The 15,490-nt window shown below is 43.4% G+C and overlaps 1 protein-coding gene across 2 annotated transcripts; it reads right to left on the reverse strand.

Moving 5' to 3' along the window:
* Positions 1-59: 59 nt before the first annotated feature.
* LOC309616690 (cytochrome P450 2G1) lies at positions 60-14,334 on the reverse strand. 2 transcript variants are annotated; one of them, XM_082367551.1, is made up of 9 exons: positions 14,107-14,334; positions 12,932-13,094; positions 11,408-11,551; positions 9,551-9,711; positions 9,120-9,296; positions 8,169-8,310; positions 6,001-6,188; positions 5,733-5,874; positions 60-4,319 (listed from the first exon to the last, which is right to left on the reverse strand). In XM_082367551.1, exons 1-9 carry the CDS (start codon positions 14,284-14,286, stop codon positions 4,138-4,140), a joined length of 1,479 nt encoding a protein of 492 aa, XP_082223677.1. In that variant the 5' UTR covers positions 14,287-14,334; the 3' UTR covers positions 60-4,137. The 2 variants fall into 2 exon arrangements, with proteins under 2 accessions (XP_082223677.1, XP_082223676.1); XM_082367550.1 differs by having other exon boundaries at positions 11,408-11,557; positions 14,107-14,331.
* Positions 14,335-15,490: the final 1,156 nt, after the last annotated feature.

The following is a 15,490-nucleotide window of genomic DNA, read 5'->3' on the forward strand; positions in this document are numbered from 1 at the left end:
AACCCCAATTCCCTGAAATTGCCGAAAAGTGAATAAAGCAGGCAGATACTGAAGGGAGCTAGAGGAAGAGAATTTCCTGTTTATTATACATTTTGGCCTGAAGGCAAGCCCTGGAAGGTGCCGTGGAGGTGGCTAAAACACAGATAGAAACATTGGAATTTTTCTGACTTGAAGAACCAGAGGACAGAGTTTAGGGTGATTATAACACCTGGTGGTAGTGGCGGTAGAATCTCAAAAAAGGAGGGAGACAGAGAGGGGGAGCCCCAAATTCTATGTATAAACTCTGTCCAAATTTCTGACTGATTGTTGAACTATTTATGTGCTGGAAAACTCCAAGCGGTGTCAGCCAAGGCTAAAAGAACTGAAATAAGATTTCAGAGCTGAGCCTTTGAGCTCAGTCAAATTAACTGCTCCCTGAAAACAAAACAAAATAAATCAATATTCTTCAGCAGAACATAACAGAATCCAGAGTCTCTACAATGTACCACTTGCAATATCCAGGATAAAATCCAAAATTACTAGGCATATGAAGATACGGGAAAATATAACCATACTCAAGAGAAAAGGAAATTGATGGAGAACGATCCTAGCATGACCCTAATGTTGGAATTTAGCAGACAAAATTTTAAAAACACCTGTTATGTCTGTGCTCAAGGATGTCAAAATGGTATTGAGACATAAGAGGTATTGACCCTAATTCTGACCCTGAGACTCATTGGAGGTGGTTGAATGAGTAACTTTCATTGGAGAGAGTGTTAGAAAAGCTATGCTCTTAAGAGGAGAGACTATTCAGAGTAGGACTGGGAAATGGAAAGAAAATTTGGACACGTGGTTCATTTATTTAGCAACTATTAATAGAACACCTGCTAAAGTGGCCAAGATGGCAAAGCAGGAAGACCCTGAGCGCACCTCATCCCACAGGCACACCAAAATTACAACTATTTACAGAGCAACTATTGATGAGAAAGACCTGAAAACTAGCAGAAAAGATCTTCTACAGCTAAAGGTATAAAGAAGGAACCACAATGATGTGGGTAGGAAGGGCAGAGATGCAGCATAGTCAAGACCTATACCCCCAGGTGGGCAACCCACAAACAGGAGGACAATTACAATTGTAGAGATTCCTGCCAAGGACCGAGGGGTTCCAAACCCCACATTGGGCTCCCCAGCCAGGGGGTCCTGCAGCAGGAAGATGAGCCCCCAGAACATTTGACTTTGAAGGCCAGTGGGGGTTATTTTCAGGAGCCAAGTCTTGAGCCATGGCCAAAGTTTCTGTTGTTTTTTTTTTTTAAAGCCACTCAGTTTGTGATACTTTGATATGGTACCTAGGAAGCTACCTGTCTTAGCAAGCTAATACATCCATTAACAGAAAAATGGATAAGCAAAATATGGTATATCCATACAATTGAATTGTATTCAGCCATAAAAGGGAATAAAGTACTGATACATACTGTCACTAGCAGGAACCTTGAAAACATTATGCTAGGCAAAAGAAGCCAGTCACAAAAGACCGCATATTGCGTGATTCCATTTATATGAAAGTCAAGAACAGGGAACCTATAGAGATAGAAAATAGATTAGTTGTTGCTTAGGGTGGGGTGTGGGGTGACAGAGTAGGGGAGTGACACCTAGAAGGTATGAGGTTCATTTCTGAGGTGATGAAAATGTTCCAAAATCGACTGCAGTGATGATTGCACCTATCTATGAATGTATCAAAAAACATTTAATTATACACTTTAAGTGGGTGAATTTTATGACATGTGAATTTTATCCCAATAAAACCTTTTTAAAAGCCAAAAAAAAGTAAAGAAAATGTCCTCTCTGACTCATATATCCTGATGTGTTCTTCCTATCAGTGAAAGTATAAAGACAATTGATTCACCTAATTTCTGAGACAAACTTACTCCAAGGAAATAAAAGGGATATCGACTCTCTCAAAACTTTCTCATACCATCTGGTGTCACCCCAAACCCTTGGGCTTCTCTTCTTGCATCATAGCCTTCGACACTATCCTGTCCTTCCATCAGAGCCCTGGCTACTCTTGCTGTCACTGTCCAGAGATGTTAGCCTTCTTCACTTCACTGTGAGCCCCATGAGGTCACTGAATGAATCTATCCTGGTCACCTTTATGGCATCAGTTCCTTCCACAGGGCCCCATTTAGAATAGGAATGTGTGTTGAATGACTACGGTGCCTTATAGCTCTTGGAATTTCTAGGAAGTATCTAATTGATTCTCCTCATCAATAAAAGTGAAGGTGGGTGCAAGGCATTACCATTTCTTGTCCAACGTGAGACACCCCTAACAGCAATCTTCACTACAGAGGTACCCATTAGGTGACTCTCCATGGTGGTCCTAGTCTCTCACTGCCCAACTCTTCTCCCTCCCTTCTTTCCTTTCATGGGTGTCAGATCTGTATCCTGGTCTGAAGACTTTTCCTGACCCACTCTGCTTTCTTCCTCTTTTGTCTTTCCCACACATTACCCCCCAATAAAATGATGCACTCCCAGCTCTGTCTAAACCTCTGTTTCCTGAAGGACTCAATTTACATACTGTCCATCATGGCATTTGTTCTTTATCACATACCCAGTCTCAAAACTCTTCCAATTTTGGAAAATCCCATATTGTGTGACTCTTAATCAGGGGAAAGTCTTTGTCTCCCACCACAGTAGCTGAAGGGGTACCATTAATTCTTCCTCACCACATTCTGACTGTGGCTTGGCTAACTGGATCATCCTGCTGGGAACTTTGACTCTTGCTGGAGGAAGTGACACAAAAACACAGACACAGTTAGGAAGTTGTCCACAGTGGCTTCAATGGGTCAAGAGTCCCAAGGCAGTAGTGTTCAGTGCCTGGGGATTGGGGTGGCAGCAGCAGCCCCTAGCTGGATGGTTCTGGTCATTACCTTGGCTGATGTTCTCCTGGCACAGCTCTTTTTTTTTCCTACTCATATTCTTAGCCTAGCTTTCCAGAATTCCTATTGATTTTGTGAGCTAACCAATCACCTTCCAGTAGCTAGCAGGCTTTTCTACTTAAAGTAGCCAAAGACATTTTATGTTGATTAAAAATAGGAACCTTGACTGTTAGGGGACTTGGGAGTCTCTGGGAGGTGTCATGTTGAGAAAGAAGTTATAAAGGATGAACTGTTATCCCTAGAGTGATACCTGAACCCCCTCTTTCACTCATGCCCTGTGTTCAATACATTAGCAAACCCTGCAATCTCATGCATCATAATAAATCCCAAATCCATCATCTTCTCCCCACCTCCACTGGTTCTGCTGTGTCTGAGCCAACATCACTGCTTGTAGTAGCTTCCTAATTGGTCCTTGATTTTGTCCCCCCTCCCTCCCTCAGTTTATTCATTGTATAACAGCTAGAGCGAGCCATTTAGAACAAGTCGATACATGTCACCTTATGTTCACCAACCTTCCCAAAGACCTCCCTCTCGCTCAGGTCCTCACCAAAGGCCACGAGGCCACAAAATCCAGCCCTTTAACCCTCTGCCTCATCTCATTCACTCCTACTCTCTCATTTCCTCCTCTACTCCAGCTACGTGTCTCCTTGTGGATTCATGCACACACACATAGTCTTCTGCCTTATGACTCTTGATTGTTCTGCCAGGAACACTCCCTTCCCAGGTATCTGCACAGCTTGCTCCTCGCTGCCTTGTGAAACCACCCATGCCACCAATTTAAAATTCCAATTCTGGATATCTCTAGCCCATTTCCCTACTTTGCTTTTCTAATGCACTATACCATTTAAAAAATTTATTATGTTTATTCTTCATTGGCTGCCTTTGGTCTTTATCAGGGAAAAGTCAAAGGAACAACATAAAGGTATGGAGTCTACAACAAGAATTTGGTACAGTCAGAAACCTAGCTGGAGGTGAACAAATGAACTTAAAATCTGCAAGCCTTTGCCAAAGTCTTGGACAGGGCATTACTTTTCTGCTGGTTGTAGAAGATACACAGCTCCCTATTTCTGGGTGAACCTCGCTGACCTGTGTCCCTTGACAGTGTAATAGTGCCTTCTCTTAGGGCTGTTGTGAGAATTCAGGAAGATGAAGAGGTTGGGTGCGCGTGGACACGTGGGCAGGGCTCTGTTCTCCGACGGTTCCTGCCACATCCAACAGGGGGCGCTCAGCGGGCCGTGACGCAGAGCTCATAGGTCGGAGGGATGTTGCCAAAGCCCGAGACCTTGGGCGTGACATCGATGTCAGCGGGTGGCACCAGCGAGCGTAGGGAGAAGTTCTGAAGGATGGAGGTGAAGTAGAGAAAGATTTCCATGCGGGCCATGGCCTCGCCCAGGCAGATGCGCTTTCCTGTGGGCATAGAGGAGGGCGGGAGGGAGGGTCAGAGCTGCACGGGATAATGGGAGCAGCGAGAGTGTTCCGGTCCCACCACCCCTCCGCCTCAGCTGCCTCCTCAGCATCTCTGGGGTCATGATAACACCCACTTTTTAGGGTTATTATAAAGATGCAGTGGGTTTCAATAGTTAGTGCTCTGCTAGGATCTTCCACTTATAGGGGCTCAACACGTGGAAGCTACTCCTTTGATGGCTCAAATTCGAACAGATTCTAGCATGGAATGAATGGTTCTAAAGGATCCACGAATTTGAAGATTCTTTTCATTTCCAGTTCTTAAAGGTTTATGAAGTGCCTACTAGGTGCCAGACACTGGTGAGGGAAGATAAAACGTCACACTTAAATAGTACTTGCTCTAAAAAAAAGGGTTGATATATGTATACATGTAACTGATTCACTTTGCTGTACAGCAGAAACTAACACAACATTGCAAATCAACTATAGTCCAATAAAAATGGGGGAAAAAAATAGTGCTTGCTGTTTGTCAGTTACCCTTCCAATGGTTTGGAGAGATTACTCTCCATTTTACAGACAGGGAGCTGAAGTAACTCATTCATGGCCCCACTGATGGTGTTTGTAAGTGGTGAAGTGGGGTCCTGTTTCCTAACACTGCACTGACACCAGGTTCAGTGTGGCTTACACTTAAAATACAATTGTTCTAAGATATTATGAGTTACCAAGCTACTGTTCATTGGGCAGATCTTCCTTGCTGCCTGTTATGTACTGTCTGCAAACTAAGAATCTTTTAACATTTTTAAGTGGTTAAAAAAATCAGAGAAAAATAATATTTTGTGATGTGAAAATTAAACAAAATTCAAATTTTATTGTCTATATGTCTATAGTTTTCTTTGGCATCCATCACAGACATGCTCTTTTTTTTTTTTTTTTTTTTTGGCGGTGCTGTGTGGCTTGTGGAATCTTAGTTCCCCGAGAAGGGATCGAACCCAGGCCCCACGCAGTGGAAGCTCGGAGTCCTAACCACTGGACCACCAGGGAATTCCCCAGACATGCTCATTATTTATGAATGTCTATGGTTGCTTTTGTAGTACAATGGTGGAGCTGAGTAGTGCAGATTGCACAGTCCACACAGAGACCATATGGCCAGCAAAACCTAAAATATTTTCTATTTGGTCCTTCGAAAAAATATGCTGACCCCTGTTTAGTGCTATTACTTTTCTAATTATCAGAGTCAATGGTTCTAATATTCCATCATCCTGGAATTCTAGGATTCTAGGATTGTATGATTCTATGAAATAGCATTCAACTTCCCATTCAAACCCGAATGTCAAATACAGACCAATGGTTGCGGGATATATCTAGCATGTTTCTGCAGGGGTGGTGGTGGTAGGGACTCAGACCATAGACACCTACCAGAAGAAAAAGGCACAAAGGCTTCATTCTTCTTGAAGCGGCCCTGCTCATCCAGGAAGTGTTGGGGATAGAAGGCATCTGGGTAGCGGAAGTAACTGGGGTCTTTGAGGACTGAGCCAAGCAGAGGAAACACGTTGGTGCCCTGGGATGAATATGGGGGCAGTTAGGAGAAGTCAGTGTTGGAGTATGAAGTATGGAGTATGGTAGGGAATGCAGAGGAGAGAAGGGCACAGTGGAGGGAGGAGTGACAATGAAGGTACAACTCCACCTTGGGCAGAAGGTAGCCTCGGAAATGAGTGTCCCGGATGACATTATGGGGGACACCCATGGGCACGATATCTGTCAGTCTCTGTATCTCATGGATCACGGCATCTGTGTAGGGCATCTTGGCCCGGTCATCGACACTTGGGATCCGGTGTGGTCCAATCACCTGGTCAATCTCTTCGTGGATCTTGGCTGGAAGAGACCAGAAAACATAACAGACAATGATGCAGGAGGTGTTTCTAGAGACCAGGGTTGGGTTGTGGGTTTGTATCTTCAGCACCTGTGGACCCTGAGGGAGCAGGCCATGTGTATTTGGACTGTCTCTTTATTCTTAACACCTGACAAGAATAAGAATTGGTGGGGCTGATAAACACTCATCAGACCAGGAGGCAAGAGTGGAGCCTTGCATGTCAGCTGGGACATTTGATCGTTATCTTGAAAACACTGAGGAACCATGGAAGGCTCATGCTCAGGGCAGTGTCCTGCTCCCAGCTGAGCTGCCATGCACAGATTTTTGACAGGCTGGGAAATAGGTAACGAGGACAGGATGGAAGCAAATGACAACAATGATGTGACAGTGATTAAGAACACTATTGGTGCAGTTACTCCTCTCTGCACTTCCTGGATAAGTGACCTTGGGGCGAATGACTTTACCTTCTGAGCCTCTGTTTCTTCATCTTCAAAATGGACGTGACGGTCTAACAAGCTCATAGAGTTGTAAATTTTACATAAAATCCAGTATGCAAGTAATTAGGGTAGTGCCTAGCACATAGACGATGTCCATTAAATATTTGATGATTTAGATTGTAAAAGACAACTTGGACAATGAAGGAGGGACTAGATGAGTTTGAGTGGAAACAAGTTAGTCTCTCCCATTATCTGTAACAAGAGAAATTTGTTTGTTTTGAACTGCATTAGAAGGGAGAGGGGGGACTTCCCTGGTGGCACAGTGGTTAAGAATCCATCTGCCAGTGCAGGGGACATGGGTTCGAGCCCTGGTCTGGGAAGATCCCACATGCCGTGTAGCAACTAAGCCCGTGCGCCACGACTACTGAGCCTGCACTCTAGAGTCTGAAAGCCACAACTACTGAGCCCACGTGCCACAACTACTGAAGCTCACGCGCCTAGAGGCTGTGCTCTGCAACAAGAGAAGCCACCACAGTGAGAAGCCCGCGCACCACAACGAAGGGAAACTCCCGCTTGCCGCAGCTAGAGAAAGCCCATGTGCAGCACGGAAGACCCAATACGACCAAAAATAAATAAATAAATAAATTTAAAAAACAAAAAAAAGAAGGGAAAGGGACCAAAACTGGGGATTTTCCTTGGTGAGTAATGAATTTCTCATTACTGGAGTTACCCAACCAGACTAGATTGCAATTTACTGGTGATGGATTCTATTTGATTCTGGCTCTATAGTTGGCTAAATAATGGCCATCAAAGTATTACCTCCAGGACTTCCCTGGTGGTCCAGTGGGTAAGACTCCGCACTCCCAATGCAGGGGGCACGGGTTCGATTCCTGGTTGGGGTAGAGCCCGCATACCACGTGGTGTGGCCAAAAAAAAAAAAAGGTATTACCTCTTAACCCCTGGAACCTGTGAATGTTACCTTACATGACCAAGGGCACTTTGCAGATATAATTAAGGATTTTGAGATGGGGAGATTATCCTGAGTAATCCAGGTTGGCCCTACATGTAATCACAAATGTCTATATAAGAAGGAGGCAGAAGGATCAGAGTCAGAGAAGATGTGACATTGGAAGCAAAGAGAGATTTGAAGGCACTATGCTGCTGGCTTTGGAGTCGAGGGAAAAATCGTGAGCCCAGGAATGAAAGGAATACAGCTTTAGAAATTGGAAAAAGCAAGGAATCAGATCTACCTTGGTTCGATCCAGTGAAAGCCTATTTGAACTTCTGAACTCCAGAACTGTAAGATAATAGATTTTTGTTGTTTTAAGCTACTAAGTTTCTCATAATTTACTGCATAAACTATTACAAGCACCAAGCAGGAGATTAAATTAAACGGCCTTCCAAGCCAGAGATTCTGAGATTACACATCCTAAGTTTCTAAAGTGTGAAGAGTCTAAAGCTGTAGGGTTCTAAGGTTTCAAGATGATGTCTTCTTTCCTGTTGGAAATGAGAGTTACCAGGTAAGCAGCTCAGGTGGACGCTCACCTTCTACTTCAGGATGCTTCATCATTAGCAGCAACCCATAGCGTAGGGTAGAGCTCACAGTCTCAGTGCCAGCAAAAAAGAGGTTGAGAGTGGTGAGGACCAAATTCTTTAGGTTGAATTCCGTGTGGGGATTGTTTTTATCCTGAAAATGACAGGGATAATAAATAGAATCACCCTTCTCTGCCTCTATCTTATTTTCTCCCTGTGTATAAGGTAGGGCTTTGTGAAAACACAAAAGATGGGTGAACCAGGTGAGTATCTGGGAGAGGAAACAGCCAGAGCAAAGGTCCTGAGGCAGAAGTGTGCCTGGCGTGGAACCACAAAGTGTGTCGGGTGAGAAAAAACAAAGAGAAGGCCAGCATAGTTGCCGGTATAGTTGAAGTGTAGTGAACAGTGGGGAGAATGAAGGAGAAAAAAGTAGAGATTGCTTTGTCAGAAAGTTGACAGGATATTGCCTTTGAAAGTTCTAGGACATTAGGGTAGCATAATTTAAAACTGCCTAGTACAGAGGTTCTACAATAAAAAAATATAAATTTCTAAAATTCTAAGTATCCATGATGTAGAGGTATTAAGCTTCTAAATTGCTACATATCCAAGACTTTAAACTTTTAACTTTAAACTCAAAAGTTTAGACTTTAAATGTTTAAGCTCCACCAATTCTAAGACTCTAAAGACTCATTCTACTTTTCTATATTTGTAAGTCTCTGGCATATAGGATTAGAAAGGCGTAAGATTTTAAGTTTCCATGTTCTTAGAATTTTTAGATTCAAAGTTTAAGAGTGTAAGAGTTTATGCCTTTACAGTTTCTATATCTCATCTATAAATAAAAGTAAACCATGTGAAACAATACTTGCTCTTTTGTCGTCAATATGTTTACAGATGAGTTTAAAGTTGTAGGCGGTAAGGATTGGGGAGATGAGAGGAAAGGATTGGGGGAAGAGGAAGAGGTACCTGGTGCATCTTGATGAGGAAGCAGTCAATGAAGTCTCGAGGGTTTTGGGGGTCAAGGGATGCTTCATTGATCTTGACCCTGGAGGCAATGAAGTCCTTGAGCTCCTCTATCAAGTAGTAGATGCGATTGTGTCTTCCTGGCAAATATTGCATGATTCCAGAATACATGTCATATAACTGTGGGGAATAAGCAAAGGGGATTTGTCAACAATGGGCACCAGAGGCCAGCATGGGCTGAGTCTGGAGTCAAATAGTTGGGCTCAACATCCAGCATTGGGTCTGAGAATTGCTTGCATGAGGCTCTTTGCTTCTTGGAGACCCAGGACATTTTGATATTTGCCTCCCAGGATTGTGGGGAAGATGAGTGAGGTAGAGGCAGGGGTTTAGTTAACTGAGGTTGGGGGGTGGACAGAGAGGCGGCTGGTGGGCACCTGGGCCCAGGGTGTGCTCATCTCGATGAAACTCTCGTTGATCATCTGCAGCAACTTCAGGAACTGCTTGTCCTCATAGTCAAAGCGGCTTCCAAAGACGACGGAACTGATGACATTGGAGACAGTGCGGCTCAGGAAGAAAGTAGGTTCGATGGGGGCCCCTGGGTGTTGGAAGTTGGAGGCCATGAGTAGGAACATGGGATGTGAAATCATTCAGTTGCAGATATGAGTCCTGACTCAACTGCTTAACAGCATTTGTTAGTTACTTCATTTTTGTGTTTTGAGTCTAGATTTCCCAATCTGCAAGTTTCTTTAGTAGCCACTTCATTGGTTCATGAGTATTCAATATAATTATTCATGTGAAATACTTAGCACAGTGCCTGACATGTAGTAAACACAAGAAGTGCTGGTGGAGGGACTTCCCTGGTGGCACAGTGGTTAAGAATCCATCTGCCAATGCAGGGGGCACGGGTTTGAGCCCTGGTCTAGGAAGATCCCACATGCCGTGGAGCAACTAAGCCGTGAGCCACAACTACTGAAGCCCGCGCGCCTAAGAGCCCGTGCTCCGCAACAAGAGAAGCCACTGAAGTGAGAAGCCTCAGCTCGCCGCAACTTAGAGAAAGCCCGCGCGCAGCAACGAAGACCCAATGCAGCCAAAAATAAATAAAATAAATAAACAAATTTATTTTTAAAAACTTGAAAAAAAATGCTGGTGGAGCTTAATCATTATTTTTTGTTATTAGTATTTAATTGTTCGTGCTGGAGAGTCACACATTTGGGAAAGAAGTGGTGGTACAGGACACATTAAAAAAAAAAAAAAAGAATGGCTTGATCTCTCTATCTCTACCAATGATTCCATCTGAGCTATTAGGAAAATCCTTCCCTTGGTCTCAGCTGCACCATCTATAAAATAGGATGCCGGTCAGGTCAGTGGATTTGGGGACAATTTCTCTAAAACAATGCATATATTCACAAAAATGCAGTTTTGCAAATAATTTCTAGGGGTACGTGAACTTTCAAAGTCTTTATGCAGACCATTTAACATCCATGGAGTTCTAAAAATTTGTTTCACGACAATGTGAATATATGTAACACTACTGAACTGTACACTTAGAAATAGTTAGGCTGGCAAAATTTTACATTACATGGTTTTTACCAAAATTATGTATTTTTGTATGTATATGTGTGAATATATACCTAGATAGATAGATAGACAGAGAGATGTAATAAAATTTAATCCTGTCACTAGGAAAAGGCACAAACTCACATATCGCCAAAGTCTGCATTTGATACCAGGAGCTCAAAAACTCCTGGAGATCCACTGATTCAAGTCTCTGGACAAGTGATCCCTAAGGGTCTTTCATGTGAACTTTTTTTTTTTTTTTTTAAGGAATTCCTTTATTTTTGTTTATTTATTTATTTATTTTTGGCTGTGTTGGGTCTTCGTTTCTGTGCAAGGGCTTTCTCTAGTTGCGGCAAGTGGGGGCCACTCTTCATCGCGGTGCGCGGGCCTCTCACTGTCGCAGCCTCTCTTGTTGCGGAGCACAGGCTCCAGACGCGCAGGCTCAGTAGTTGTGGCTCACGGGCCTAGTTGCTCCGCGGCATGTGGGATCTTCCCAGACCAGGGCTCGAACCCGTGTCCCCTGCATTGGCAGGCAGATTCTCAACCACAGCGCCATCAGGGAAGCCCCATGTGAACTTTTAACATGGACTCTGGCTGGAAATCTCAGTAAATCCTCCATCTTTTTCATCCTCTCTCATTCCAAAGCTTTCTCCCACCAAGGCCCATCTTGTCATGACTGAGCTCTCTACAACCACCCAGCCCCCTTGTAGCCCTCCCCCTTGTGGCCCCCATACCCTTGGTCTTGCGTAATTCCTCTAGTAGGAAGCCAGCCTCCTCCTGGATCCGCTCCTCAATACTCCTCTTCCCCATCCCGAAGTCCCGAAGAATGGTCAGGGAGAAGCGTCGGAGAATCCTCCATCGTTCTCCATTAGCTAGAGCTACACCTGCCAGAATCTAAGTGTCAGGCTCCTGCTTCCACTCTTTTTTGTGCCCAACTCTGTGCTGGACTGGGAGGGTGCCAGAATATGACAGCTGTAAACTCTGCTCTCGGGGATGCCTCTTCCAACCTCCCAGGCTTAATGGGGAGACTAAAGTTCCCTCCCTACTGGACCTCAAAAACAGTCCAGGACTGAGGTGAAGGAAATCAGGCTAGTAGTGATTGCAGGAGATCAAGGAGAGTTTCTTACAAGATAGAGACCTGAAACTGGATAGATGCATAGGATGGATGGATGCATAAGAATATGGAGGGAGATATAGATAGAATGCCATATAGAGTACACCAGAATGCGGAGACTACTTCTATTTTCTATGTCCTACTTGGATTCTCTAGACATAAACACATAAGTGTACACAGAAGATCACACCTGTACATCAATATACCTACACAAAAGGAGTTACCACGCAGTAAGCAGTATTTAGAAGTTTCCAGACATGCATGGATTGGTGAATTAGTATTTGGAAATTTAATGAAATGATTTTGATAGATTAATGAATGGGAGGAAGAGTTTATGACTGCAATGACTGATGAATGGATGGATGAAAGACTTAGTGGATGGGTGAAGGGTTAATGGATGGGTGGTTTCAGATGTATGGATAAATGGCTGGAAGGATGATTTGAAAGATTAATAGGTGGATGAATGATGGAAGGATAAATGAACGGATGGATGGAATGATGGATAGATAGGTAAATGGAAAGTTAATTGATAAATGTATAGATCAATTGGATGGAAAGATATTTGTATAGAAAGTCTAATGGATGGATGGATTGTTTTGGTGGATGTATGGATCAATGGAAAAATGGAAGGGTGGAAGGAAAAGTATAAGGATAGATGGACGGATGGAAGTATCAAAAGAATGTTGTGAGGCTGCTTGGAATTGAAGGATGTGGGCAATTAGAGATGGATGTATAGGTAACATTAGAAAGGTATCTATCTAAAGGGAGGATGCAGAGACTTATGGGTTGGGTGTGTATGTATGTATAGGAAAATAAGAAGTAAGGTTGGCTATGAGGGCTTGAGTGAGTACACAAAGAGTGTCACTAATCCATTAAAAATAAGAACACAAGTAACACAGAAGATATCCTAGAGTCAGATGGTTTGGGTTCAAAATAAAATGGTTCTACCACTGACTGTTATTATCTAACCTCTCTCACCCTCGACTTCCTCATTTGCAAAATTAGTAAGACATTAATAGCTCCCTCAGAGGAGTCACTGCAATAATTCATTTAGAGTACTTATCAAAGAACCTGGGACATAGAAGTACATTACACTTTGTGATTACATTTTGTTTTTATTTTTGTTGTTGTTGTTGTTACCTACCATGACCTTGGAAGTTTCGCTCTATTGAAGCCAATTCTCCACGGCCGCTGAACTCATCTGCTCGGTCTACCAGGGCTTCCTTCACTGCTTCATGTCCACATAAAACAACTACCGGCCGGGGACCCATGTACACAGTGAAGACTGGGCCATATTTCTCCCTGAGCTGAGAGTGAAGGAAGACATAAGAGGAGGGGGCTCATTGGAGTACCAAGTAACAACCAACAAGAATTTTAGGAGATGGAGATTTCAAGGAGATAGAAATGTGGGCTCTGGGCTTGGAAAGACTACTGAGGAAAAGGCTCAGAAGCCTTGGCTTCTATCATCCTGGGAAAGATCCTCCAACACTGCCACAAGGCTTGGTTTCTGCATCTATAAAATGATGGACCTGGATGAGATGGAACTCCAAGATCCATGCTTCTGCCTCTGAAGTGCTAAATTTCTAGAATCCTAAGATTTCGTGACACTGAGTCTCAAAGTTCAAAGACCAACAGAGTGCAAGAGTTCTTGTGTTTAAGGATAGAAGGTAAGGTTATTCCAAAGTCCTGAGGTTGTGAGAGGCTTAAGGTTTAACATGCTAGGAGTCTGTGTTTCCAAGAGTTTCAGATTCTGAAATTCCAGACATTTAAGGTTGTGTTTTCAAGAGCCTGTGTTTTAGAAGTCAGAAATTTCTTTTTTTTTTTTTTTACCCTTCCCCCTCCCTGTGTCCTCAAGTCCATTCTCTGCGTCTGCGTCTTTATTCTTGTCCTGCCCCTAGGTTCATCAGAACCTTTTTTTTTTTATGGATTCCATATATATGTGTTAGCACATGGTTTTTTTTTTTTTTTTTTTTTAGTATTAGTTGTTCTGTTTGTTTTTTTTTTTTATACTGCAGGTTCTTATTAGTCATCAATTTTATACACATCAGTGTATACATGTCAATCCCAATCTCCCAATTCAGCACACCACCATCTCCACCCCACCGCAGTTTTCCCCCCTTGGTGTCCATATGTCTGTTCTCTACATCTGTGTCTCAACTTCTGCCCTGCAAACCGGCTCATCTGTACCCTTTTTCTAGGTTCCACATACATGCGTTAATATACGATATTTGTTTTTCTCTTTCGAAGTCAGAAATTTCTACATTATCTGTCTATAGAATTAATTGCTTCCAGCTCTATGAGAGGAGTAGACAGACTCACCTTCATGAAAGACTGAAAAGTGGCATCAGTACGAACTTGCAACAGGTTCCCCAGGAAAGGTATCGGTGTGGGACCAGGGGGCAGCTTCCCCCCTTTGCTGGTCCGTTTCCAGGCGATGAGGATGAGCAGACAAGACAAGCAGAGTGCCAGAAAGATGGTGAAGGCCCCTCTCAGCTCCATGGTGCCAGGTCGAGCGGTTGTGTCCAGGGTACCAGATCCTGCCTAAATACATTCTGGGAAATCAGCTGTGCAGAAATCTGAACACCCTGGGATTCAAGTTTTCCGGGTATGGATGCCATCAAGGAAGAGATTGCTTTATCTGGGGGGTGGGGGTGGGGCGGCGGTGATTATATAACCTATAATCTCCCAACTGAATAAAGATAGATTGAATTCATCTGGGGAAATCCACTGGGGCCATTCCCCTTTCTTCATATTTCCAGTTCCTCAGTTCTCCCTCAGCTCAGTTTCCAGTTCAACTTGTCTTGGTAGGACGTGGGAAACAGTTGAACATCATTTTTAGGCTATTTCATTAAGGGTTGTACAATCTGAGTTCAAACTTAAGTTCCATCTTTTCTTCATTGGGTGAGTCACCTAACCCTCTTGGACTCAGTTTCCCTGTCTGTCAAATAGGGTAACCATACTGTTTTAGAAAGTCTTTTTTTTTTTTTTTTTAAACACAAGGAGGGATGTTTTTATTTATTTATTTATTTATTTTTATTTTTGGTTGTGTTGGGTCTTCGTTTCTGTGCGAGGGCTTTCTCTAGTTGCGGCGAGCGAGGGCCACTCTTCATCGTGGTGCACGGGCCTCTCATTGTCGCGGCCTCTCTTGTTGCGGAGCACAAGCTCCAGATGCGCAGGCTCAGTAGTTGTGGCTCATGGGCCCAGTTGCTCTGCGGCATGTGGGATCTTCCCAGACCAGGGCTCGAGCCCGTGTCCCCTGCATAGGCAGGCGGATTCTCAACCACTGTGCCACCAGGGAAGCCCTAGAAAGTCTTGATAGAGAACAGAGATGGCTCCTCTCTCCTTGCTAGACCCTAGTTAACTGGTTAAAAAAAAAGAGAGAGAGAGAGAGTAAGATGAAGATTTAGAATAGCAAAAGAAATAACTTTACTGAAAGGGTTTAATTCAACAAGTTCTACTGTTTTTACTAAAGATATATTAAATAGTAACAATCAAAGGTTACCTGTGTTGGTTTATCAGAACTTTGCTGGTGTGTGTGTGCGCATATTCATTTTCAAAGTCTAAGATGTAGGGACCACTTCTGAGTCCCAGTCTCTAGAGGGGAAGATCACCTCTAGAGACATGACCTAGTGATTGCTCTCTGTAATAATCTAAATAATGGCTTTCAATTCTTTTTGTACCAAATATTTGTAAATCTTCTTTA

This window comes from Balaenoptera borealis (genome assembly GCF_965194805.1).
Source record: "Balaenoptera borealis genome assembly, chromosome: 19".
NCBI lineage: Eukaryota > Metazoa > Chordata > Mammalia > Artiodactyla > Balaenopteridae > Balaenoptera > Balaenoptera borealis.

Bases quoted from the DNA above. Each gene is read 5' to 3' on its own strand.
- LOC309616690 (XM_082367550.1), bottom strand. From the start codon at position 14,286: ATGGAGCTGAGAGGGGCCTTCACCATCTTTCTGGCACTCTGCTTGTCT. The intron at 11,558-12,931 runs GTAGGTAACAAC...AGATTCTGGCAG, and splicing joins GCGAAACTTCCAAGGTCATG to GTGTAGCTCTAGCTAATGGA. The intron at 9,297-9,550 runs GTGCCCACCAGC...TATTCCCCACAG, and splicing joins TGAGCACACCCTGGGCCCAG to TTATATGACATGTATTCTGG.